Below are 27,209 nucleotides of genomic sequence, written 5' to 3'. Positions count from 1 at the left end.
CTTATCAAAACATAATAGTGCGGATTTTGGTCCCCTTGATTTTTTAAGAAATGAGGAATGCTGCTGTGGGAAATTGATAAGGCCTTGTTTGGATTGCAGGAAACAATTTCTGATGGAAAACTTTTCTTGGGGAAAATTTTCTCCTCCCCATAATTTAGAAGGAAATGATATGGTTATGTTTATTTACAGGGATATGATCATAAATTGAAGGCCATTGCTTCTCATTTTCTTCTTTGCATTGCAAACATATAGTTAAAAAATTTGAAAAAAAAAATCATCTAAAAAGTACCTACAATCCAAAGAGGGCCTAAGTTCACTGCTTCTCATTTTCTTCTCAGTAGCATTTTTCCCTGGGTGCTGTTTGGATTGCAAGAAAAAACATTTCTGATGGAAATTTTTTCTTGGAAACTTTTATTCTCTTCACTATTTATAGGGAAGTGATATGGATTTGGTTATTTTAGAGGATTATCATCATAAATTGAAGGTCCCTCTAAGTAAAAATCGATTAGGGTCCTTTCAAGTTAGCTTTTTCCGTGTGTAAATAAAGTGGGAAAATTTAGATATATTTTTCCTTTCCGAACTTTTCCAAAAAATTCTTGCAATCCAAACTGGGCCTTTAGATATTCATGATACTTTATGAGTAGTAGTAACATAGGTTCTTGATTTCAGATTTTAGATGCTGAGTGCTCATCAAGTCCATTATTTTTCAAAAAGTACAGGGGTCTACTTTATAGGATGATCCAAACATTCATTTGTTGGGGCACAACGTTAATCGGTTGTACCTAAGGGTGTCAATTTTGGCTTGAGCTCGGAAGCTCGCTCGAGCTCGGCTCGAAAAAAGCTCGGCTCAAGCTTGGCTCGAATCCTTAACGAGCCGAGCCGAGCCGGCTCGCCAGGCTCATTAAGCTCGTTAAGAATTTAATATATTTAAATATATATTATATATTAATATATACACTAAAATGGTTGTCCCGGGAGTGAAAGGGGGAGGCAAAATATGCCACTTCATTTTAGGAACCCCATTTGTTACTTGGACCACCCCGCATAGTGTAAAAAAAGTAGTGAAATTACACTATATAGGGCTGTCCAGGGAAGATGAGGGGTGTAAACTTAATATAACCCAAGCTCGGTAAGGCTCGCGAGCCTGGCCGAGCCGAGCCGAGCCCGAGCCTGGTTCGAGCCCGAGCCGAGCTTTTGAGCTTAACGAGCCGAGCCTGGCCAAGCTCGGCTCGGCTCGGCTCGTTTACACCCCTAGTTGTACCCCATATCATTTCCAAAAGACAATCCTAATCCTCCAATCCCAGAGACACTGCACATTATATTTGTTGTACCCCATTAAATTGGTTGTGTTGGTTATTCGTGTTCAACACTAATAATTTCACTCCTGAACACTAGTAAAATGTATGCTTCGATGAAGATTTGTGATGCTTTGGAGTTGAATTAGACATTAATGCAAATTAGAGTACACTCTCTGCAAGTTAGATCCACAAGTCAAATGACCTATGCATGTTGAAAGGAAGTTGTTTCCTGTATATTTGGACTGAAGTATTCTTCGGATGATCAGACTTGGAAGTAGTTTTCTAGGCTCACATAGCATATTTGAGTATTGAGGCTAACTCATCAAGTCAGTTGGGACTATTGATTAAGCTCATTCAGATTTGCCATGTGTTGAACTGTGTTATGGTCCTTTTGTGTGGACTCTCCTATTAGTCGAATTCACACTCGTACAGGATACCTACAAACATGGTTTTAAATTTCAGTTTCAGTATGCATTTCGGCCCTCATCGAAACTGAATTTTAGCCGAAATCCTGTATACCATTTTTTTTTTTTTTTTTTTTTGAATGGTAAAATGTAAAGTATTTCATTAAAGGGATACCGAGATGGTCAAATACAATAAGAGTGAGTACAGCAACATAGGAAATTCGGTATACCATTAAAAACCAATATTTTATTTAATACCAAATTTTGACCAAAATTTCGGTAATTTCGGTTGAAATTTGAGGAAAATATTATATAATTAAAAAAATTGTTTGAGATTTTTGGGTTGAATTTTGATGAAATATTAAAAAAATGAAAAATTAATTGTACATTTCGAAATCTGGTACCATTTCGGGTACTCACAATTTCGGATTTCAGTTGAAATTTAAAACCATGCCTACAAATTTTGGATATCTTTGGGCATTGACCTTTGTGGCACACAATAGATCTGTTAGCTATAATAAAAGGAGTTGAAGTAAAATCCTACTTTGGACAGTCATGCAATGAACAGAACCTTTATGGATGCCGATTTCTTCATGTATGATCGTGTTTGATCTAGTGTCCAGAGCTGATTTCACAAATAAATTTCCATTGTAAGTTGGAAGCTGTGTTTCCATTTGAGCTTCAAAAATTCTACATGGAATGTGCAATTCTCACTTGCTATTCATAGGTTCCAGAACAATACAAGCTAATTTCTTATTGAATTGCTTATGGATTTTGGAGTTGTCTCAAATCTCTTGGTTTGGCAAATTAATGCTCCCTTCCTCTGTTTTCATATGATATTTAAACTAAGGGTGATGATATTTTCACCCCCCTTGCATTTCTTTTCACGTCAAATCAAATTAAAAGGGGAGCGTGCATGTAGTGTGTGTGTGTGTTGGGGGGGTGGGGGGGGCTGTTTGAAAATATCATCTCCCACTAAAGCACCTTACAAACCATCAAATGGCCATCCCTACTAAGTGGGTCAGCTCTTAAGTATAGTAAACCCCTTCCGAGTATCACTTGCGCGCCTTCACCATGTATTCTAAATAGATGAAATTTTGCTCTCTTTTGTGGGATCTGCCAACAATTGAAGCTTTACTTTTTGCTAAAAAAAACACCAATTCTTGGAACTTTGGCTAAAAAATTTGCCAACTACTGTCTCATGGGCTGAAAACTTGGTTGCAGTTTTCGAAGAGGTCAAGTGTTCAGTTGAAGAGAACGGAGTCCTTCATTGTTATTGCCATGAACATGGTGTACATTGGAACAGGTCATGTAATGAACATGTTATGTAATGAACAGGTTGTTCATTGGAAAAGTGTCATGTGATGTATCTGAACAGGTTTTATAATTTTGCTTAGTAAACATGTGAAATGACTTGAGGCAAGCAAGAATGTCAATGCTCTTGAATGTAATGAACAGATTGTACATTGTAATGAAAAGGTTTTTTGCCTAGTATTGTTCACTGTTTACACTAGACTTTGTAACTTGTGAGTGTGCATGTTTTAGATAAGAATTTGGACCTTGAATTTCTGAGTTCAACTCAAACACAATGGGCATGACCGTTGGATAAAAGAAAAAAAAGCGTGGCTCAAAAGCCTCACCTTGGTTGCTCAGATCTGCAAGCCAAAAATTCTGCAAAGCTCATGTACAAAACAGGTGCTTATGCAGAGGTCATGTTTGAGTGAGTTGTAAACAGCTTTTGAACAGCTTCTTATGCACAGGTTATTATGCAAAGGTCATGTAATGAACATGTTTTTGTGAACAGATTAACCAAAGAAGAGGTTTTTTAGTAAAAAAAAGAGAACTTTTATTATGTGCTTTCTTCTCACTTTGTATAAGCATTCCATGGTGCTATTTATTCCATGGAATTGATGTTCCTTTTGCTCTACCTCACTATTTGCAAAAATATTGACTTTGTTTTATTTGCTTTTTCAATAGGACTTTTTAAAAAAAATACTTCATAGTGGATGTGTGTCCCTTCCTTGGTTTTGCATGAAGTGAGTGCTATCTATCCAAAGAATCACATCCTTGAAGAAATTTGAACAGCATACTGTGCAAAGTCCAAGTGTGCATCTTGTATTAGATAAGAATTTGGTTGAATTGGTGAGTTCAACTCAAAGCCAATTTTGACCGATAATTGATCACTAATGGAATGGTATCGGTCATGTTTAGTTGGACTCGGTCAATTTTAGATCTAATGGGTTAGTTTTATAGTTGGACTCGGTCCATCTTTGGTGCTGGACTCGGTCAATTTTAGTTGGACTCGATCAATTTTAGTTCAACTCGTCAATTTTAGTTGAATTCGGACAATTTTAGTTGGAGCTAATAATTAGATACACTTAGAATAGATGGGTTAGTAGAAAGGATGGAGGGGACGAGAATTGGGAGACCCGGAACTTAGTAGGTTCTTCTTTCCTAATTGACATAAGGATTATCATCAATAACAAAGCTTCCACATTTTGTCTTCTTTCAAAGATTCAAACATAATGGCTATGAACTCAGCCAAATACCATTTTATTTATGCATCAACAACCTTATTTCTGTCCTTATATATTGCTAGATCCAGGTTTCAGTATGTAATTGAACCATTATCAACTTCTACAAGAGTGAGGGGCTAAGATTTAAATCTGGGTGGATCGTAGAAATAGACCAGTCTTTGGTTGGTTGGCTGTATCGGTCTCGCATTCAACCTTGAATCCTATACAAAGCAGTGATGCAACATGTAAGAAGATACCCATAAGTTAACATATATAATGCATGTTTTAAGGGGTCGGTCTACTCACGTTATTGACCGCGGCTCTTAACGCCATCATTTGCCACCAGGAGACAGTCTTCACCTGAAAATAATAAGAAAATTTGGTGATATTACTATGCCAAGAAATATACTGATGCTCAATAAACTATATATAAAACTCAATAAATAGCAATACAAGGGAGATTTTATATGGTGTGTGCTCGTGGAGTATAGTATTTTTTGAAAACTCGAGTGGAACCACTTCAAAGGATGATCCAAACTGTTCATTTGTTAGGCTACATTAATGTTCATGAGTATTTAGCCTTGCAAGGTGATCCTTGCTTATTCACACGGGATTCCACATGCCCCATGCTACTCGGGCTTACTATTAGGGGCGTAAGCTAGTGATGCACTGGCTCAGACACCCTGCAAGGAGGCCTTCTTCGACCTACATCTAAGTTGTGCATGAAAGGCCCAAAGCCTATCCCAGGGAAATAAAAAGCTTCTTAAGGTCTTTTTGTCTAGGTGAAACTCTTAACCTCTATAGATCGGATGGTTGTATCATCCTATGGAAATGATCTATGGTGTATAGCCTTTTTATGTTGTGGCCCAAAAATTGAACTGTTTGGACCATCCTTTGAAGTGGGCTCCACTGTACTTAGAGAAGTAACAAGAGAGGGTGTCACTATTCAAACAAGTGAGTGCAAACATCAATATTTTCCTATCTTTTAAGCCCAAGGAGGATGCTATTACCTTATGGCCATGTATGGATTGCCAGAATCAGAAACAGAATCAGCATCCTATTCCAATTCTCATGGAAACGGAATGGAAAATTTTTAAATGAAAACTTTAATTCAAAAGAATTTCAATAAAAATTTCATTTTAGCTGGCGCAGAATCAGATACCATCTCTCGGGGTGAAAAATAGATTCTGGTATTTTTCCCGTCATTTCCTCTCAACTAATTGTAATCAGTTTTTTATCCAAATGTCGGAATCGGGTGTAATTGGAATAGGGATGCTGATTCCAGCTCCCGAACGAGTCAAGAAGATACTCAAGCAAGCTGACTCGACTCCACGAAAAATCGTTTTGAGTAATCATAATAGAAAAATCCCTCGAGTTTTTATCGAGTCTCAAGTGAGTAGTTCGAATTGACTCAGCTCAGCTCACTTTCAGTAAGCCAAGGTTCCAAGTTTTTGGACTATGGATATTATGTAATATGTTGTATCAAACGATATATGAAACCTTGAGTTTCAATCCATTCATTTGCTTTTAGCATGATTCCCAATGGGTCCCACTGGACGAACGACCCGAGACATTCTGATACATCTTTAGGGTGCGCCCCAATCACAAAAATCTCATAGATCTTTGTCTAATAATCTTATTCCCAAATGAATTCCTTGATTGAAACACCAAGATTAGTGACATAATTACTCATAGATGATCTACCATAATACGGTTCAGATCAATCTCTAAATCTACAAAGATGGGATCCACCATACCTCTTCTATGATTGTCCAGAGAACGCCCTCTGTACAAGGGGGAGCTGTTAGAGAGCCCTCGTACCGATAATACTCCTTGTTATCCAGTCCTATTTCCCTCGGATCAACAACTCCCACAGCTCTCTCCGCACCTGGTTTGTTGGCAATGGTGCCGATATAACACAAAAGCTGAACATATACATAATTGGGTTATTAAACTTTTTTTAATGATTAACGCGAGTTCTTAGGGGGGGGGGGATTTTGGTCGGTTGGGTTGAGCTTTTGCTAAAAAAAATGAATTCGAATTGTAAAAGATCAACCCGAATTCCCAAAAATAGACCCAAGTTGCACCCCTAATAATTGTTGATTAAACATTTCTTGCAATTAGACCTTGGAGAGAAATGGATCTGGATTGCCAAGATGGTACAAGATTCCAACCACGGCTATCTTTCCATCGATGCTTTGGTGAACCATATGCAACTCTAGATCATACCTGAACATGAGTTACGTTAATTATATATTATCACATGAATATTATCACCAAGGATGCCATGTTAACACAGGAAATAGAAATTACTTTTCACCTTCGGCTCCATTTCTTTAGTAAAATGGGTGTAAAACAAATTTTATGTCTCTTTCGAGTGGAAAAGTGGGCATAACATTTTATGCTTATTTTAAGTGGAAAAGTGGGGCGTAAAATTTGTTTTACACCCATTTTATGTCGCCTTAAATGAAAATGAAGTTATTTTCGAGAAAATACAATTAAGCAAAAGTGGGTGAAAATGATGGAGAAGGTAACTTATATAACTTGGGGTTGTGGAAAGACTAATCTTAGAAAAGAGAGGGGGGCCACCTTTGACCGTTGATGGTATGCTCAGATGGAGAGTGCCAATGGCACTGTATGAGGTTGTATTTGGTACCATCAACACAAAATTCTCCAGCCAGATCAGCCCATTTGAGCTGCAAAGTAATAAAAGCCGATAAAAGATTATCGAAGACTAATGTTACTAGTCTTTTTTTTTTTATTGATCTACCTCTTTCTTAACATAGATTAGAGAAGGGATTTTTATTTATAAGTTACTAATTAAATTGTGAAGTATATTCCAATTAAGGGATTTGCTAGTGTCCATCGCAAAAGGCATTTCACGGATGGTCTGTTGCATGTGAGAGCAGCCACACAGACTCACTTTTCAGCAGATATTGTCTTCATTCACGAGGTGGCTGCTCTCACACGCAACAGACCATCCGCGAAATGCCTGTTACGATAGACCGCTAGCAAATCCCTCCAATTAATTAGTCATCGAAAAATTATGAAAATGATTAAAAAGGTTAACTTTATAAAAATGAAAAAAAAATTGTCGAACAAACATACCCCTATACACAATTCTAAAAGGGGTATTTTACACAATTCATGAAACATAAGCCATTATGTGAAATGCCTTCTGCGATGGTCCCTAGCAAATCCCATATATATTCATGCGTATTTCATGCATTCAAAATGATTTGCGGTTTTTGAAGAATAATACAAAATTTTCAAGCAAGAAAGCTTTGTGATTTTAGAGTAAATTATGTGGCATATTTGTCAGAATAAGTTCAATGTCCAATATAAATTAAACTAAATAGCATTTGGTGACTTATTAAAACAATTTTTTTTTTTTTTTTAAATCATGATTCTCAACAACTAATTGGAATATAATTTACAAATTAGAAATTTATAGGTTAAAAATCATTAAAGAACCCACCAAGTATAAAAACATAATCTGGTTTTTACCAATATTGTTTGACCTCTATTCACTAGAGATGCATTCAACGCCTTGTACGTCCGATTAAGCGAGCCCAATTGGTATCCGTCCTCTACATTATTGTCGAAGAAAGCAATCGGAGATTGCAAAGTTCCATTACTGCAACTGGCCCAATCCTTGTTAAGTTCGCCCCAGTGTTCCGGACCTTTCGGACTCCCTTGAATGTAATTATAGTCTGTCACATTGTCTGTATGATAGTATAGGGTAAATGAAATCAAATGAAAGATAAACATACAAAAACATGTAAAAAAATAAAATAAGGTAAGAGACTTTGAAGCTGGTTTGGTTACTCACTATTTGTTTGGGATCTCACTCGCGTCGAATGTGCGAGAATGATGACAAGAAAAGTAGCAAGGATTCTTGGGTTTTTTATCTTCATCATTCACAAAAAAATGATAATGAGGAAGTTGATAGAGAGATAGAGGAAAGAGGCAGTGAAAATATAGAGGAAATTGACTGTGTGTGTGTGAGAGAGAGAGAGAGAGAGAGAGAGGGGAAGAAGCAAATTAAAGAAAATATATAGAGGAAGTTGATTGGGAGAGAAAGAAGCAATGAAAATATATATAGTTTGGGTGTGGGTCATGCGACTTGGTATAATCGATGAGGTTGTCACAACAAGGCACGATTGATGCTTAAAAATATCATTAAAATGGCAGTCGGATAAATAAAAATACATGTATTAGAAATGAGACAATGTTTGTAGGGATTTGCTAAGGTCCATCGCAAAAGGCTTTTCGCGGCTGGTCAGTTGCACTTTAGACTAGCCACCTTGTGAACGGAGACAAAAGCTATTGTCTTCATTCATGAGGTGGCTGGTCTAAGGTGCGACAGACCAGCCGCGAAAAGCCGTTTGCGATGGACGCTAGCAATTCCCATGTTTGTATTATCTGTTTGGAAAGATAGGAGAGGAATGTTCTGTTGGGTATATAATATAACCCATGTATGTTCTAATATAAGCCCAATAAGATAATGGACCGGTGTAGTGGGCCTATTTGGGCTAGAGCCCACTAACCTACTAAAACCCTAGTGTATCTAATATATATAGGGGCTGGAGGCAACAAACTTGGTATTCCAAATTAGATGCCTTGAGTGTAATGCTTCAAGCAACCTCTTGCTTGACCTAATTACTCTAACAATCTTGAAGCATTAAGAAACCCTAATTTCGATTTTGGTTTTTCATTATCGTCTCTTGCATTTGTTTCTTAATGACCCACCCACCATCGTGTGCCTCTTCTTGTTTTTCATCGTTTGGTATTGAATTCCGACGTGGGTTTCTTCCATCAGTTTTGACGTCGGTTCGGTTTAATTCCAATCGTTTAGAAGGAAGGGAAACATCTCAATTCATCGTTTTTTTTATCGTTGATTTTTCTTCTCACGTAAGGAAGCAACGATCCTCTGTTTTGATTGGTTTGTTTGGGTTTCCAAAACCCTCGTGAAGCTTTAAAATCGCTGTATCTTGCTTGCTTAGAAAACGGTGGGACCCATCTCAAACGAACGGCTCTCTCTCGCTCGAGAGGAATCTTGGGCGTGTTTGCCTCTCACTATCTTGAACGGTATTTGTGCAAGATCGGGGTTTTCTTAAACGTTCACAAACAGCAAGCTCTGGGTTTCAGGGAGTTGAATTGGTGTTCGATTGGCCTTATCTGTGACCATCGTTGTGAAGGGTCTGTGAAGAGGGCATGGCCAATTTGCTGATTCAATGCTTTCTTCCCCACAAGCAAACCCATCGACCCTATCTCTCTCTTGCTCTAACAGCAGACCATGTCTTCACTATGCAAGATTTGGGTTTAAAACTCCCTCAAGAATTTCTGTTTTGGGTGTGGGTTTGACTCCAACAAAATTCCCACATCTGCAGAGGCTGTTGGGTCAAAGGAAAACAGAGATATTAGCTTTGTATCTGATCCAGATTTGGGTTCTCATTTCTTTGGAGACGAAATCTTTAGCCCTATCTCTTTCGATATCTCTGCTCCATCTGTTTTTGGAACTTGGATTCACTTTGTTGGTTGAAACCCTATTTGTGATTGAAGCAAGTTGCAGGTGTTCTCTCTCATGGTGAAGGTTGAATCCGAGTAGGCGTCACGACTTGGATCAAATTTTATTTGGGTAAAATTGTGGCCGCACCCTCTTTGGGCCTAATTCTTGTGGCCGATTCTTGGTGGCTGAAATTTCGTGGTGGCCGCAACGTTGGCAATCAATTTTTGGAGCCGACACTTTGGAGGAAAATTATTGTGGGAGGAATGCCTTGGTTCTTGGCTTTGGTTCCTCGATTTGCCTCGTAGCTTTGGTTGTTGAGCCGTCTTCGTGGATTTGGTTCTTCGTTTTGGGCTCACCCCCCTGTAAATCCTAATTATTATTGGGTTTGGGTATTCGCCTTGGCTGGTTTGTTCTCGCCTTGGGTTATCTCTTGCTGCTAAGTTTCATCTTGGATATCTCGGATTCGAGTTTGGATGTGGTTCGCGACTTAGTTATTCTTATTTGGTTATCGTGCTTCACAAATCAGGTGCACTCTTTCCATACTTTATTTTGGTAAATTAGACTAAAATGGAAAAGATTGTAGTTCCCTTTGAGATGGTCAAACTTCAATCGTTTGGAGGTTCGTAATTTTATTCCTAGAAGCGAAAGACTCAATTTGGTCTGAAATATTTGAATGTTTTCTTCACCATTTTGAGTACCTTTGTTGATTCGATTGAAGGTGTTGAGGAATCTCAATGGATTCGAGATGAGGATTTCTGCAGCGACTACTTGTTAAATTGTCTTTCAGATCGTTGAGCAGAGACCTATAACAATTTAACACTGCTAAAGACATATGTGACAACTTAGATGCTCAATTCAAGAAGGAGGAGGAATTGTCCAAGACCCATCTTGTGGACAACTTCATGGATTTCAAGTTTCAAGAGGACAAGGAAATCACTCCTCAAGTAACTGATCTAGAGAATTTGAGATCTAAGTTGCATAATGAAAAAAAAAAGTACTCTATGACTCATTTCTTGTGGGTGCAATCATATTTACGTTACCATCTGCATGGCACTCTTTTAAAACTGAAATGTATCGAAAAGGTGCAAGTGGGACTGGATGATCTCAAACGATTCATTTGAATCGAAGATGAGAATCGAGCCAGGAATATCTTGGAGATGGTTAGACAGCAACAGTCTGCTGCTAACGCGGTAATATATCCTAGGAAATTTCCTCGGAAATCCAAGTCACCTAAAAGTGAACATCCCAAGTTGGAGGCCAGAAAGCCTATCTTTCAGAAAAAGAAGGGCAAGTGCCACAACCGTGGGAAATGGGGTCACTTTGCTGCAGTGTGTAAACACCCTAAAAAGGCTAAATCTGACACAGCACAAAAGGACGCTCATATGATGGTGGGTAAGACTGCGTCTAAGAGTTTTGTTGCTATGTTGGGTAACGGTAAGGCCAGTACTTCTTCAGATTGGTGGTTAGATAAAGGAGCCACTTGTCATGTTTGCAACTCCAACAAAAACTACTAGTTGATGTTGTTGCCGCGAAAGAGACCGTTACGGTGGCTAGTGGAGCAGAGGTAAAGGTGTCTCACGCTGGTACTGCGAAGTTGGTCATTTCTTCAGGACAAATACTAACTTTAAAAATTGTTAAAGTAGTTCTTGCTCTTCAAAAGAATTTAATTTCTATTAGTCTTTTAGACTATGTTTTTAGACTATGCTGGTATATGTACTTCATTTATGTGTGGTAGAGTAACTTTGATTGTTAACTCATACTATTTTAATTGTGCATATTTGATAGATGGTATGGTTGATTTGAGTTTAGCTAATGAGACTGTTAGTTAGGCCAGTTCACCGCGAATTGCTCCTAAGTTGTTACACAACCGATTGGGACATGTGCACTATCAGAAAATGGTCTAACTTACTAATACTCATAAGATACCATTATATATGTCAATTACATTTGACAAGTGTGAGAGTTAAGGGTGATAGAGAAGGAGAAGATACACATTGATAGGGTTCAAGGAATTCTGTGCCTCTCAGGGCGTAATCCTTGAACCTACTGCTCCTCTCTCGCCTCAATCAATTGGCATAGCTGAGTGTAAGAACATGACGTTAATTTCAATGTTAAACTCAATGTTAACGTCATCTGGCATGCCTAGTTGCATTTGGGGAGAGGCAGCTTTGACTGCAAATTTCATCCTAAATCTCTATATGCTCCTCCATGTGATAGAGTACCCACAAATTTGGTGAGGACTTTGTGACCTGCCAATTGGAGAATGATCCATCATCCTATCATGACGTGATGAGATTTAGAGACTCTATATTGTGGGCAGAAGCCATTCATGATGAAATGAGCTCTCTGTTAGAAAATCTAACTTGGCAGCTAGTCAATTTGCCAAAAGGGGCTAGGACTATGGGCTGTAAGTAGATATTTGTATGTGATTATACAAAGTTTATTATGGTCTTAATTAAGCACCTAAATTGTGACATCAGAAATTTGGTAAAGTAGTAAAGAGCTTTGAGTTTCTGACATATAACTCGGATAAATGCCTTTACTATCGTTTTGTGTCGAATACGGTCATGATTATTTGTTTGTATGTAGATGTTGATTCTTCTTTCTAATCTCTTTCTGTGATGAGAAATGTGAAACTACCTTTGGGTAAAGACTTCGACATGAAAAGACCTGGGTGTTGTTAACATCATTCTTGGTATGAAAGTAGGTTTTTTGAAAGGCAGGGAATCACCCTTGGCCTAGCCCATTATATGAAAAACTACTTTCATTTTTGAGGATGCAGTGAGTGCAAACCGATTGAGACACCATTTTGATTATACCAAGAAGCTGATCTCTAAGGAAGAGACAGTGTGAGCCAGTTAGATTATTCTAAACTGATTGGTCGTCTCATGTTTGTGTTGCACTAGGCCAGACATAGCCTTTATAGTTGGCATGCTGAGTCATTTTACTAGCAATCCTGGCCATGAGCATAGAGATGCCCTTATGAGGCTGATGAGATACCTTTCGTGTACTCAAGAGTATGTTCAAAACTATGGTGGCCATCCACTTATCGTGGAAGCATATTCTGATGAATCATGGGGATCAGAATCAGGGGACAGCAAATCTACTGCTGTTGTGTGGAAGTCGAATTGGAACTTTATGCTCTAGCTTCAGTTGCAAATGAAAGCAGAGGAGAAAAAGATTTTGATTATGGTCATGGACATTCCACTGACCCAGTTAAGGGACTCTAGCAAATGGCCTTATCCTCTCTCTCTCTCTCATAGTGAAGTTTGGGCTGAAATAAAAAAAATTAATGTTCTTTTACCATGGTTGACCGGATTGGGACGGCAATCAACAAGGCTGAGCCGAATCCATTGAACCCAAGAGATAATTTTTGCTGGTCCAGACTAATTTTTGCTTGGGAGAGGGCGTAGGGGTGTGGGATTTGGGCCGGTTCAAACAAGTTCCGGTCTTAGCTCACCCTTGTGCAATTGACCACAGGGTCAATGGATCCTTTTGAGGCCGAAAAAGGGCCCTTGATGACGTGGAACCAATCAAGGGCCCTTGATGACGTGGAACCAATCAAGGGCCCTTTTCCGGCTCTTTATGCAAGGGCTCCCTTGCATCTATCATTCATCTTTTGATTTTTGCAAAATTATGTTACCTTGATATTGTTAGCGATGTATGATCATACCTTTACAAAGAGTGTTTCAATTATGCTTATGTATATCACTAGGACTGTCAATCGAGATGGGCAAGCTCGAAGACCGCCCGTTCGTTCGGCCCTCTAAAAGCCCGCCCATAATTAAAATGAGAACAAGTCAAACCAAGCTTGGTCAAAAGTTGAAGCCTGAACTCTAATTTGGGCTGAGCTTGATCAAGGGTCGTCCAGCCCGTTATAGCCATATCACACGTGTAATCTTATTATATCCCATTATAATTTTTCCATTTATGGAGGGTGGTAATTAAAGGAATAGTAATATTATGAACAATAATCTTCTAATAATTATAAATATGCACATTTAATGGTTACTTAGAGCATAATTATAAAGACTACTTGAACTTATCGCATAAGTGAGTGATGTCCGGTTGCTTAAGGCAATGATTAGCCCAATAGAGGTCCTATGTTTCTATATAATTTGGATTCAAAGGGCGTGGTCCAAATTTATTGTTTGTAGTAACTTAAACTTTAGATTTTAAAACTAGACAATATGTAGTTTTAGTGGAGGAATGATAAATGAAGGGCGCCCTTGCAAAAATCAGCTTCAATTGCGCATTCCACTTTTTTACGATGGTTGACCGGATTGCGCTAATCATGGTCAAACACTTTTTGCAAGGGAGCCTTCATTCTATTATTCCTCTTTTTAGTGACCATGATGACTTAAAAATGGGTTGTTTATATTGTCTTTTTTTTTTATAGTTTCTTTTAAAACCCAAAACTTTTCTAGGAGCTCGGTGCGGCACCTGAAATTTTATTACTCGTAAAAGGGATTAAAAGAGGAGGACATGTTGTCTTAAGCCTAAGAAAAAATAAAAAATATTTACACCGAATACTAGAGATATCCGAAGCATCACATCTAGAGGCACCTCTAGTCATTCTAGGGAGATTTTTTTCATTGCCAGAATGTGTGATTTTCTTTAACCGCACATGCAAAGTTAGCAAGATAGAATCAACCACCTGAAGGGCTTCTCTAAATTTGTGTCAGTTTTTACTACAGCTCTAAAATAAGAGAATGAAGATCCTTCCAATAGTATTTGATGGACCACGAAGGTTCCTTCTTATCAAGGAACATGTATCAATCAATGTTTGACTGTCGGGTTCAAGCCATATGTGTTAGGATAGACCGAAGGCTTTGTAATATCTGAGGCCATCTAACATGCTTCTAGTTCTAGTCTCCACTTGCAATTTAATTAGTACCCATATCATAGAAATGTGAAAAAACATATAAAATCTCACCCAAGTATTTATATGTTTGAGGAAGTCTAAACTGAAGGAAGCCCTTGCAAAAAAGAGGTGAAAGGGCACCCCCATTGGCTGCACATCACCATCATGTTTGACATTTCAGCCGTTATTAATGCATGATGGTGATGTGTAGCCAATAGGAGAGCCCTTTCACCTCTTTTTTGCAAGGGCTCCCTTCAGTTTAGAATTCCTCTATATGTTTATATTTTTCTGGACATTATGTATATGCATAATTCATTGTCTCGTCACACCTAGTAGTGTCTACATATGCACGACTGTGATTAGCCAATCAGATTGTTACTGCGTGACAAGGCTGATTTCTTCTGCCCAATGGTGATGAGTAACTTTGGTGCTAAGTAGTCTAATTCTGAATTGTCTAATGAGTGATAACTACTCGGATGTCATGGCTTGGTCCAATGGAAGGGGTGAGAAACAAATGGCACCCTAAATTCCCCTATCTATTCCACCCAGTTTCAAATCTGACCCCCTATGCTGTTCATGAACTATAACCATATGTCAGAATCGGAATCGGATGCCAACTTCAATTCTTGATTCCGACATTCATAAAAAGTTGGCGAGGAGCATTAATATGAGGAAAGCAACCTCAAGCCTCTATTAAGATTAGTGTTCTCTCTCTCTCTCTCTCAATTTTCAATTTTCATGAGAATTTAATTTCATCTTAGCATCCTGGTTAGAATTTAGGGTTTTCCAACTCAGAGTCTTATTTGCACATACATCAGTAGTTTTGGAAAGTAACAAGATCTTTTTTGAAAGTAATTAGTAGTAAAAAAATAGTCAAGTTTTGATGTGATTTTAAGTGAAACCAGACTTTGGAAAGGCAAATACCTTGAGGGTCAGTCGATCTCCTAGCTAAAATGTGGTTCCTCAAAAAAATTTAGTTGGTTTTGAATTTTTTTATTATTAAATACCTTGTTTTCAAATTTTTAGTTGGCCCTATGTTAACCCAACCTGACTCAACCCGACCCGATTTGGAAAAACAACAGGTTGACTGATTGGGTTAGGGTTAGAGATTTAGAGGTGGGTTGGGTTAGGGTTGACCATTCTCAACCCGAGGCACGGGTTGGGTTGGGTTGGGTTGGGTCGGGATAGGGTCGAGGGAATGCTATCCTAGGTTGGCCTCGACCCCATATAACCCGACCCGGGTTGCACCGCTATGAATCACCTTACATCACAACCAGCGGTACATTGTGAACTTCAATTCAACCTCGGAACCCAATTCCTTTTTTTAGGCGAAAAAGAATCAATTTCCAATCGTCCCAAACTTTTCTTCCTCCTTTTTCTGTGTGAGGAGAGAAAAAAACCAAACACATCTTGGCCTAAATTCCAGTTCTTAAAAGGGTGATTCATGCATCTGTCAGCATCACCCTCTACAGGTGTGAGGGATCTCCAAATGCTAAAGCCATTGACCTTAAGGCCAACGCTACTACACACGCTTTCCAAAATCCCTCTTAGGAGAAAGAGCAACACAACTAACCCTCCTCCCATGGCCTCTCTTTCCACTGTTTCTTCAGGAAAAGATGCTGTTTCCACTCCAGAAGAACCAGCCCAGAAAACCCATTTTCCCTTACAGGTGGGTTTGTCTTCCCACTTGATTTTTTTGCTTTGTATGGCTTAGAACTTTGATTTCTGACCCTTTTTGTAGCATGCTTACGTGGGTTATATGAGTCTGATTGTATTTGAAATGGGTCTTCATTCTTTTCTTTGATTATATTCCCTTACAGGTGGATTTCTTTTCCCACCTGATTTTACTGCTTTCTATGGCTTTGAACTTTGATTTTCTGACCCTTTTTGTAGTATGCTTATATGGATCTGCTTGTATTTGAAATGGGTCTTGTTTCTTTTTCTCTGATTATCTTCCCTTACAGGTGGGTTTCTCTTCCCACTTTATTTTACTGCTTTCTATGGCTCAGAACTTAGATTTTGCGACCCTTTTTGTAGCATGCTTATATGGGTTTGCTTGTATTTGAAATGGTTCTTGTTTCTTTTTCTTTGTTTATCTTCCCTAGCAGGAGGGTTTCTCTTTCCACTTGATTTTACTGCTTTTTATGGCTTTGAACTTAGATTTTTTTACCCTTTATATATCATGCTTATATGGGTCTTCCTTGTATTTGAAATTGGTCTTCTTTCTTTTTCTTTTATTTTTTATTCTCTGCTTTTGGGGTCCTTTGTGATCATCCTGTAATGCTTTTCATGAAAGATTATTATTTGAACTTTGATGTATGTTTTGTTTAGTGTGATTTTATTCCTAATCTCCTAATGTAGTTTTCTTGTTCTCTTGGGTGACATTTATTAGTTCTATGGCTTTGAACTTCGATTTTCTGACCATTTTTGTAGCAAGCATATATGGGTCTGCTATGGGTCTGCTTGTATTTGAGATGGGTATTTTTTCTTTTTCTTTGAATTTTTTTTGTTCTCTGTTTTTGGGGTTCTTTGAGATCATCCTATACTGCTTTTCATGGAATATTATTATTTTAACTTTGATGTATGTTTTGGTTGGTGTGATTTTATCATATTCTCTTAATGTAGTTTTTTTTTTGGTCTATCGGTGACTAAGTTATTAGTGGAAATTTAGTTGTTAACATGTGTGAGTGGATGGCCGAGGGTATCTCTAGACGTCACTAAAATGAATTTTATGGAATGGGAAGAGAAGGGTTGAGAATCTCATCATGATCAGGAAATTGGTATTACGACTAATTAAGTGATGAGATAAAGATGATAGAAATTGGAAACACAAAATAAAGTGAAAATTAGTTTATGGATTGGATACAAAAATCGAGACCACAATCAAAGGACAAAATCAAGGAATTTGGCAAGGCAAGGCAGTTAAGGCTCTTTCTTAAAGACCTGTATTTCTTCACTATTGTTGGTGGTTACATGGAAAGAAAGCCCCCAGGATACAATGGCCACACAATCGATCTAGGGCTGCACCCTTCCATCAATTGGAACACTTGATTCCCTCTAAAGCCTTCTTCGAATGAGACCTCTAATCCTCCTTTTAAGAAAGTGTCTTGTAAATAGTATGAAATAAATTTAAAATTTTTAAAATAATAAAGGTAATTTGAAAATGTCCCATAATCCCTCACTATTTTCAAAATACATTAGAACACACAAAAATGTCTTAAGACACTATAATGCACAGCCTGAGGTGGTATTTAAAGCTCATTGACTCTGCTCGAAACTCTTTTCTTAGACATGTGACGGCTCAACAGGGTTCTTGCCAGTCTTTAGATGGGATTTCTTGTGGTTTTCTTCACTATTTAAACAGACTAAATCATAGAGATTTATCAATAACGAGGAATCTTACTACAAGCCTTGGACCCAATCAGGCATCTCTTAATTGGAATTAGGGTTAGACTTTGTAAAGATGTTAGGACACATTTCTCATGTATTTTTGCAATTCACATATAGTGGAAGTGTGGAACCCTTTACTTGCACACATTTCTCATGTATTTTTTCAATTCGCATATAGTGGAACCCTTTACCAGAGCTTTATTTGCATGGCTTGCCCCCTTTACTTTTTCCATTTGATAACACTTGTTAGAAAAATGGAAATGATTATGCTTCTGTTGAAGCACAGAGACCACTGTATTGTTAAAAGAAAAGAAGAGATCAACAACTGCTTATGTTAAGCTCTTGTAACTCTAAATAATGACACAAATGCTTCTACGATGTCTTAATAAATTGAGATAGAAAGAAAGACAAGTTGTTGCTATATTAAGAGCGATTTGATTTCCTTATACTTTTCTTCCTCCATTCAGTTTTTGTTCTCTCTCTCTCTCTCTCTCTCTCTCTCTCTCTACATTCAAAAATGTGATGTTTTGTTAGACCCCAAAATTTTATACCTGACCTTTGGTTACAAGTAGCAAAACATGATAAAATTCAGTCTTCTTTGAAGTCACACACTAAAACTTATTGGAAACTAGTGTTATAATTTCATCCTTTAACTTTGTTATCCACACCTTTGACTTTTCCTTGGATTGCATTCTTCTTGTTGACCTATCTTCAAATATCTTCAAAATCAGAGTGTTGCTTCCAAAATCCCCCAATTCAACCTTTATGTAATATATATATATATCATTCCGAACATTCTTTAAATCCTATCAAATTGCCTTAATTTTAATTGGTTTTGTACAAACATTGACAATGTGATCTGGAATCTTCATAGTAGCAAATTCGGCGATTTCACTCCATTTTCTTTGCTGAGGCACTTACTAGTTTATCATCAACATAGATCTCTGTTGGATGTCCGAGAAAAATTTGCAGCTCTTTAAGTAGATTCCTTAGCTCAAAGGCATAATGTATATTTTCTCTTAAAAATGCATAATATAGACTTGATCTGGTAGTCACATGCTCAACGTCACATATTCTCATACTAAAAGTGCCACTCCCGGTTCTTCTTTGCTGAATGATGACCATGAAATCAGTCTGTCATCTAGCACACATAAGTAGGAGTCTTTTTCTATCATTAGAGTTTCCACATAATCGGTATAACCTACAAGTTTAAGCCCGTTAGAATATTAACAGAGCAAATCATGATTACAACCATTGTTGCTGCCTTAAAGTGATACAATTGGTTGTTCCATGTCTGGAATAATCCAGTTCCATATTGTTTATCTAGGCTAGTACATGTCATCTATCGATGGAAAACTAGACTTTTGAAATAGGTGGAATCAACCGTTTCACCTTTTCTGTCTCTTTTCAGTTTCATTTCACATTCCACATGTTTATTGATTTATGGTGGTTAAAAGATATGAAGTTTTATTAGTCTTTAAATAGATCATTAATGTATGTTTTTAAGTTATTACTTTGTAGTTAGGATTGGGTCCATCATAATGGGTACCCTAGTGCTAGTTATTTTAATTTATTGCAGGATTGGGCATAATGGGTGCTCTAGTGGCCATTATTTTAATTTGTTTCATGTGAGTAATATATACATACACACACATGTGCTTAGGCATACACACACAGGTGCGCACACACACATATATTCTCTATGGACGTCGTGAGGTTGGATTTGGACTTCAACATCTAGACTCCATCTTTCCCTCCTTTCTTTCTTCTCCATTGCTTCTTCTTTTTTCTCTAACACTGACTGCACAACTTTGGTGGTCTCCACCTAGCAATCTTTTCTTTCTTTTCTTTTTAACATGATATGCGTCTATGCGAGCCAAGATCACTGCCTTGATTTGATTTGTGTCCTGGATTTATCCCCCACTTATTTTTCCCTATTTCCTTGAACCTCTTGTGCTGAGCAAGCCCTAGTGTTTTCTCTCCTCTTTGTCCATAGAAAAACCCTGGGGTTATCTATGTTTGGTGCCCTAGTGTGTGGTGTGTCCAGTTGAAGGTATTCCTCTTTCAATCAAAGAAAGTTCTACAACAAGGGTATGGAGATTCAATGTATAAAATGATTGTACTGATTTGTATGGAGTATGGGTCTACTTATGTGGATTGGGTTGTGGAGTGTGCAGCCTTCGTATGAATTATTGTTCTTTCTTGAGGGCTGTACTGCCTCGGAATGGACCATGGTGTTCGTGTTTGAATTTTGGTGCCTCTGTGAGGTTTGTGTTGCCTTCGTGTGAAATATGGTGTCCTTGTGTGGAATGTTTGCGAGCTGTTCTCTAGAACTCACACAAGGAATAGATATCAATTTTCTAGTGACCTTTTCACAAACAAAATGAAAATCTACTTCGATGTTCTCTCATGAGACACATGATTTACAGAATATCTTAATTGGCTTGCAAACATCAAAACATCTTCCTTAGAAGTCTTTTGCCAGATTAACTTACACATCTTGAGTGGCATTCCTCAATATTCTTCCTCTGCAACTACAATCTACTTCTTGTTGCACCAGGTAACTAGATTTCCTCCTACAAACTATAGCCCAGTGTTGAATATCCATCAGGAAGTGATTTTACTAAATTTGCATCTCGTAAAATTTTCACTCTTAAGTGGTTATTTTTCAATCTGACGTTGCACGAGCTGACTTATAACACTTACAGGGGAGGTAATGTCAGGACGTATAATAGCCAGATAGATAAGCCTTCCAACTAGGTGACTGTACCTACCTGGATGCCCATATAAGTCCTTAACATTTAGTAATTTTACATTAGGAGCCAAAGGAGTTTCAATAGGTTTTGGTCCTAACATACCCGTCTCTAACAATACATCAACGGCATACTTTCTTTGTAATAAATTGATGCCAATTTTCGATCATGCAGCTTCGATGACATACTTTCTTTGTAATAAATTGATGCCAATTTTCGATTGTGCGCCTTCAATACCAAGAAAGTAACCTAACTTACCTAAATCTTTTATCTGCGAATTATCTCGCAGTTATCTTTTATTGCATCAGTTTTTCTCCTATCATTTCAAGTAACTACAATGTCATCCGCATAAATAACTAGAATGCTCTCTCTCTCTCAAAAAAAAAAAAGAAAGAAAAAGAAAAGAAAAAAGAATGCCAACATTATTTTCTAGTCTCTATACAAATACTGAATACTCATGAGTTTGTTGAAAACCATACTTGTTACCAATGGACCTAAACTTATCAAACGAAGAACAAGGAGATTGTTTCAAATTATACAGTAATCATTGCCAAATGTTTGCTTAACCTTTAACTATCAACCTTGCCTCCATTTTTTTAGTGGTGTCTTCAGGTAGATACTTAACAGTATAAACCCATCTATGCCCAACGACACATTTTTTTGGTAGATAATTCGGTTAGAACCCATTTACGATTTTTTTGAAGCACAGTCACATCGACATCGCTCTTCAATTTATCATGAAAAAGTGCCTCTTCTGCAGTTACATGATAGAAAAACAAAAGAAAGAGACATGGAAAAACTTTTGTATGAAGGAGATAGTGAAGAAAAAGAAACAAGATTAGCAATAGGATATTGTGTACACAACCTTTTACCTTCATGAATAACTATCAGATCACTTAGAGAAGTAGGATCAACTTCATGGTCCTCATACACAAATGATGATTGAGGAACAGTTTGAGTCAAGTCCCATGCTTTCCTTCTCATAATAGTATAAACCTTTACCGGTTGTTTTGGGACAGTATTAGGTTCATGAATTTTATGAGAAGATGCAACAATGTTGGAAAGAGGAAATATGATTGGTATGGTTGGAGTAAATAACGGAGATACAAGATCGAAATGTTGATGATCCAAACTTGTCATAAAAAAATGTTGATGATCCGAACTAGAGAAGCGGTATACTCAAAGAAGGTGACATAAGCACAAAAGCACCTTTTCTTGGAAATTGGATCTTTGGGTTTTAGGGTTTTTGAATGGAAGTTTGTGGTATTTAAATGCTGAGGAGAATTATGAAATATTGGAAACTGAACACACACCAAGTGAATTTGATAAGAAATATGTAAAGTGGCTTAGTGAGAACTATCAAGTTTTGGTTGTGTAACATTATGAAATCACAAATTAGAGCTACTGTGATGTTCCTTGACACGGCGGGTGAGATATGGTAAACCATACGTGAGATGTATTGCTTTGATGCAAATGTTATATCCTATGCTTATGTGACCTCGATCATCTTTGTTCTTCAAATACATTTTTTTATCATTAAAAAAAGAGAAGAAAATGTCGCAGTGAATTCTTAAAAGACCCCTCCAATTCCAGCAGAACCTAGATTTCCTCTCGAACTTTCATTGAAGTAAAGTTTCAATGCACTGGGTGGGGGAGGAATCCATCTCACCATCTTTTTTGAATGACCGGATCTGTCATAAGCCACATTATACCAATTTCTAGGAGTTTCTGAAACTGTAAAGTACCAGTTTGAATCATTGACGCTAGCCCATTGGATGATGGTTACTATGATATTAGAAATGAGGGATCCCACGCAACTCATTTTTCCTTCAGATATCCTTGATTTACGCTCTTTCCAGATTCCTCAAATAACAGCATTGGAGCCATATGCCAAAGAATACTTCCATGTCTACCTAGTTTCATCAGTCTCAAACTGATTAACAGATTATCCATATTTTCCGAGAAGGTCCACAACATCTGAAAACGGCAGACTATATATAGACTGTTAGAATTTGTGTGCTGGATTAAGTGATTGGTGAAAGATTTGATTGTGAACATGCAGTAACAGCATCTTCTATCCTGCTGGGTTTGCGTGACATGTACTGAATTAACTGACGTGCGCGACAACACATGTCACTAGATATTCAACATATGGATGAGCGTCTTGCTTATGTGACGGTTTTTAAGTGTGTATTTGTGTTTATTTTAGGGTTCCTCATAGAAAAGCTAAACCATTGATTTTAGTAGTCTTTCATCTTACGTATGAGATGTCCGTTTAGGATGGGTGTGGGTCGCCTGATGATGTTCTACAAGATCAATGGTCTTGATTTTATTAACACACCCCTTTTTCGACCCAAATATTGCCACTTACCATTGATACTGACATTGGTTGTCTCATAAAACAATCAAATAATACATTACACATAATTCTATCTTTTAAAGATGAAGTATTACCATAAAATATAAAAAGTTAAAAAAAAAAGTCTTTTCGCAAACATGCATATCTAATAATCATGCACTTTTTATATATTGCTACTAATCTATGAAAAAGGGTAGAAATATTTTCACCTTGAACAAAAAAAACTAAAATTTTTGTGAATCTGACTTTGATCTATTGACTCATGCTCCAAATCTTGTTTTTTCATGGTTAAATCTAGTATATCTATGTTGAACTAGGTCATATAATTTTAAATCACACAAAACTCCTTAAAAATTGCCCAAAAAAAGCCCCATAAAGTTTAAGGTATTTCCATGAGCATGACATGATGCAGCCAGCAGCCCCCTTGTAGCTTCATTTTGGTTGTATCCGCCAGTACACTTGTATTTTTGTGAGCCCCATGATTTGGGGGGGGGGGGGGGGGGGGATCGGTATCTTGTCAGACCCTTCCGATAAAGGTGAATACCGACGTCTGATTCTCATATCCTCTATTGTAGTAAGTAGAGTGCGATTTAAGTTCGTCTAAAATCTGTTTAAAAAAAAGGTGTCTCAAATTCCAATTTTCCATTCCAAGAGAAAGCACATTAGAATCGATCATCACTCTGTTCAATGAATAGTGGTGAAATCCTTCCCTTGTTTGTATCTAGTCGATATCAAGTTGCATCTTCATGAAGGGCTCTCTTCCCAGGTCACCCACATGGGCTTGGTAGACAAGAATGTTCCAAAGAACACATCAGCTGGAGGAGTGTTATAAATAAGGGTATTTTGAGCACGTGGTCGACTAACCCTAGTTTGGTCATCTTGTATTATGTTTCTAGCGACCAAATGAAAATCAGTAGATGGTTCTATAAAAATTCAGTATCTAGTCCTCCCAGATGAATTTCATGCCCTTTCTCTTTTACTCTCATCATTTGATCAAAGTTATTCTTAACACGCCTATCACAGGGCAATGCTACTCTTTATCTTTACTATTGCATCTCCCTGGCTTGGATCTTCAACAAATTGTTCCACCCAATTGTCCTTGCATTGTGCTGACTTTGGCCTGAAAGACGCGATGTCCTCACTTGTGTTTAAGGTTTTTTTCCCGTCTCCAGGTTGTCCCTTGCCTTTACAACTATCTAGGCGATAGTTAATTATGTTTCTTAAACAAATTAATGTCTTTACAAGACTATTTTTTATCTTTTTGAGCAGTGTTGACTTGTTATTTTATACTTCTAAAATTTTCAGTTTCTTCAATTTTTTTCTATCTTTGCCTGTTCCATATTAAGTAAAATCACTACTGACTTGTTTAAGTCAATGGAATCATCTATTACATGATTTTCAGGGTAGATTTGCCTACAAGCCATTTTTATCGTCGGGATGGCAATAGCCTTAGAATGATTTTCAGGATAGATTTGCCTACAAGCCATTTTTATCGTCGGGATGGCAATAGCCTCAGTATGATTTTCAGGATAGATTTGCCTACAAGCCATTTTTATCGTTGGGATGGCAATAGCCTTAGAATGACACCTAAACAGTATGAATAAATGCTACCACTATCAGCTGCCAGTCAATAAGCATAGACTCCCCTAAATTCGACTTCTAATAAGCTCTTTCCAGTAGTTAAGAACCAATAGATTTTCTGCTCAATCTTTGCCAGATTTTGCAAGAGTAGATTCATTTGATAAAAAGAATGAAGTTAAGAAAGTATGAGCAATTAAGTGCCTTGTTATTATAAGTGGATGCTTACCATTTTGTAGTTAAATCAATTATAACTTTTTGTCCACTTAAACACAGAAAATTGTAACTACATAGGGACTTATGCTGCTGCTGTTTACAGGTTTCTAAGCGCTTGGAGAAGTTCAAGACTACAATCTTCACTCAAATGAGCATACTCGCAATCAAACATGGAGCAATCAACCTTGGCCAAGGTTTCCCCAACTTTGATGGCCCAGAATTCGTCAAAGAAGCTGCAATTCAAGCTATAAGAGAAGGAAAGAACCAATATGCCAGAGGGTATGGCGTCCCAGACCTCAATTCTTCCGTGGCTGCTAGGTTTAAGAAAGACACGGGCCTGGTGGTAGACCCAGAAAAGGAAGTCACCGTTACTTCTGGGTGCACTGAAGCAATTGCTGCCACTGTTTTGGGCTTGATAAATCCCGATGATGAGGTAATTGTCTTCGCACCTTTTTATGATTCTTACGAAGCCACTCTATCGATGGCCGGAGCAAAAATAAAATCCATCACCCTCCGGCCTCCAGATTTCTCAGTCCCAGTTGAAGAGCTCAAGTCTGCTATCTCGAAGGACACCCGTGCAATACTCATGAACACTCCACATAATCCCACTGGAAAGATGTTCACTAGGGAAGAACTTGATGTGCTTGCTTCCCTATGCATAGAGAACGATGTGTTGGTTTTTTCAGACGAAGTTTATGACAAGTTGGCATTCGAAGCCGATCATATTTCCATCGCTTCGCTTCCAGGAATGTACGAGAGAACCGTGACTATGAACTCTCTTGGGAAGACTTTCTCTTTAACGGGGTGGAAGATAGGGTGGGCAATAGCACCACAGCATCTGACATGGGGAGTGAGGCAGGCGCATTCTTTCCTCACATTTGCCACCTCAACCCCAATGCAATTTGCGGCCGCAACAGCTCTTCAGGCTCCGGATTCTTACTATGAGGAGTTGAAGAGAGATTACATGGCAAAGAAGGCGATACTTGTGGAGGGTCTGAAGGCTGTTGGTTTTGAAGTGTACAAGTCAAGTGGGACATACTTTGTTGTGGTTGATCACACGCCATTTGGGTTGGAAAATGATATTGTGTTTTGTGAGTACTTGATTCGGGAGGTCGGCGTGGTTGCAATTCCGACTAGCGTCTTCTACCTCAACCCGGAAGATGGAAAGAATTTGGTACGGTTTACCTTCTGTAAGGATGAGGAGACTCTGAGGAAAGCAGTTGAGAGGATGAAAGAGAAGCTGAGGAGAAGAGTTTAGTTATTTAGACCCATTAATGATGGGATCAAGAGTTAACCCTGCTTTATGTCAAGTTTAATTGGTGTTGGGAAAATTCTTGTTAACAGGTCAGTTGAAAGGAAAATTTCCTATAAGCATTTAGTGTGGGAAAAGGGATTGGACAGGCAGGAAAATTGATGAACATTTTGTGTTTAATTGATGAACATTGTGTGTGAGTTTAGTTCTATTTCCCTTTAATTGCTTTAATTGAATGAAAATAAGCACAAAGTAGCCCCTATGGAAGCCCTCCATGAAATGGTAAGTGTGTGGAGGGCCATTGGTTTTTAGTGGTGGCCCACATGATCAATGGCTTTGATCACCATGTGTGGGCCACTTTATTCTTCTCAATACCCATTCACACCCAAACTGTTCTGATCTTAGCTACGCATTGGAATTACGTTATTCGGGTATTCTTTTCCGTGTCTTGAAGCTCCCCAAGCACTTCTCATCTCATACCTCTGATTAACAAAATTGCCGCTGTTCTTCCATTTTTAGAGCTCTGCTTGTGAAGTTTCTGCTTCTAATTATCTCTATTGTAAAATGTATCCCTCTTGAATTATCTGTCGATTTGAAGGGAGAAAGAAACCCAATGTCATTAAACTCCTGTTAAATAGTTTTGACTCACAAAAACCCTCTACAGAACCAGAGTTTTGAGCCCAATAACCAGTTTTGGATTTAAAAAAATCAATTCTCTATGTCCCAAACGAACAGGCCTGTAACAAAATAATTTATACAGAGCTTTCACAGATATTCAGAGAAAAATACCCATTATTTAAATTCTAAAAAACATAAAAGATATCTGAAGAAAAAGTTTGTTAACTTTACATGTTTTAGATACTAAGGGCCCGTTTGGATATGCAGATTTTAGAATCCGGGATTTCTTCAAAATTGTGGCTAAGAGACCAGAGAAGAAGGGGACCAGCCGTCGTTTTTTACTTGTTTTGAACTTCTTGCCCTTCTTCCCGTCAGCTAGAGAGAAGCAGATCCTCTCATATTTCCTGGTTTTAGAAATCTTAGAATGCAGGAGAGATTTTTAAAACCTG

At 37.9% G+C, this 27,209-nt stretch overlaps 2 protein-coding genes across 2 annotated transcripts; one reads left to right on the top strand and one right to left on the bottom strand.

Annotated features, from left to right (window-relative positions):
* Window positions 1–4,355: 4,355 nt before the first annotated feature.
* Window positions 4,356–9,483, bottom strand: LOC143848892 (alpha carbonic anhydrase 7-like). The gene is made up of 7 exons (XM_077357948.1): window positions 9,351–9,483; window positions 7,726–7,943; window positions 6,808–6,914; window positions 6,345–6,447; window positions 5,976–6,143; window positions 4,525–4,578; window positions 4,356–4,439 (listed from the first exon to the last, which is right to left on the bottom strand). Exons 1-7 carry the CDS (start codon window positions 9,481–9,483, stop codon window positions 4,356–4,358), a joined length of 867 nt encoding a protein of 288 aa, XP_077214063.1.
* Window positions 9,484–15,873: 6,390 nt separating this feature from the next.
* On the top strand, window positions 15,874–26,342 carry LOC143848382 (Pyridoxal phosphate (PLP)-dependent transferases superfamily protein). The gene is made up of 2 exons (XM_077357320.1): window positions 15,874–16,263; window positions 24,994–26,342. The coding sequence occupies exons 1-2, from the start codon at window positions 16,039–16,041 to the stop codon at window positions 26,146–26,148; spliced, it is 1,380 nt and encodes a 459-aa protein (XP_077213435.1). The 5' UTR covers window positions 15,874–16,038; the 3' UTR covers window positions 26,149–26,342.
* Window positions 26,343–27,209: the final 867 nt, after the last annotated feature.

The sequence above is a fragment of the Tasmannia lanceolata genome, unplaced genomic scaffold (genome assembly GCF_043159265.1).
Source record: "Tasmannia lanceolata isolate RefF3 unplaced genomic scaffold, GAP_Taslan_0.1 ptg000016l, whole genome shotgun sequence".
Lineage (NCBI taxonomy): Eukaryota > Viridiplantae > Streptophyta > Magnoliopsida > Canellales > Winteraceae > Tasmannia > Tasmannia lanceolata.
This window is presented reverse-complemented; position numbering and strand designations above follow the sequence as displayed.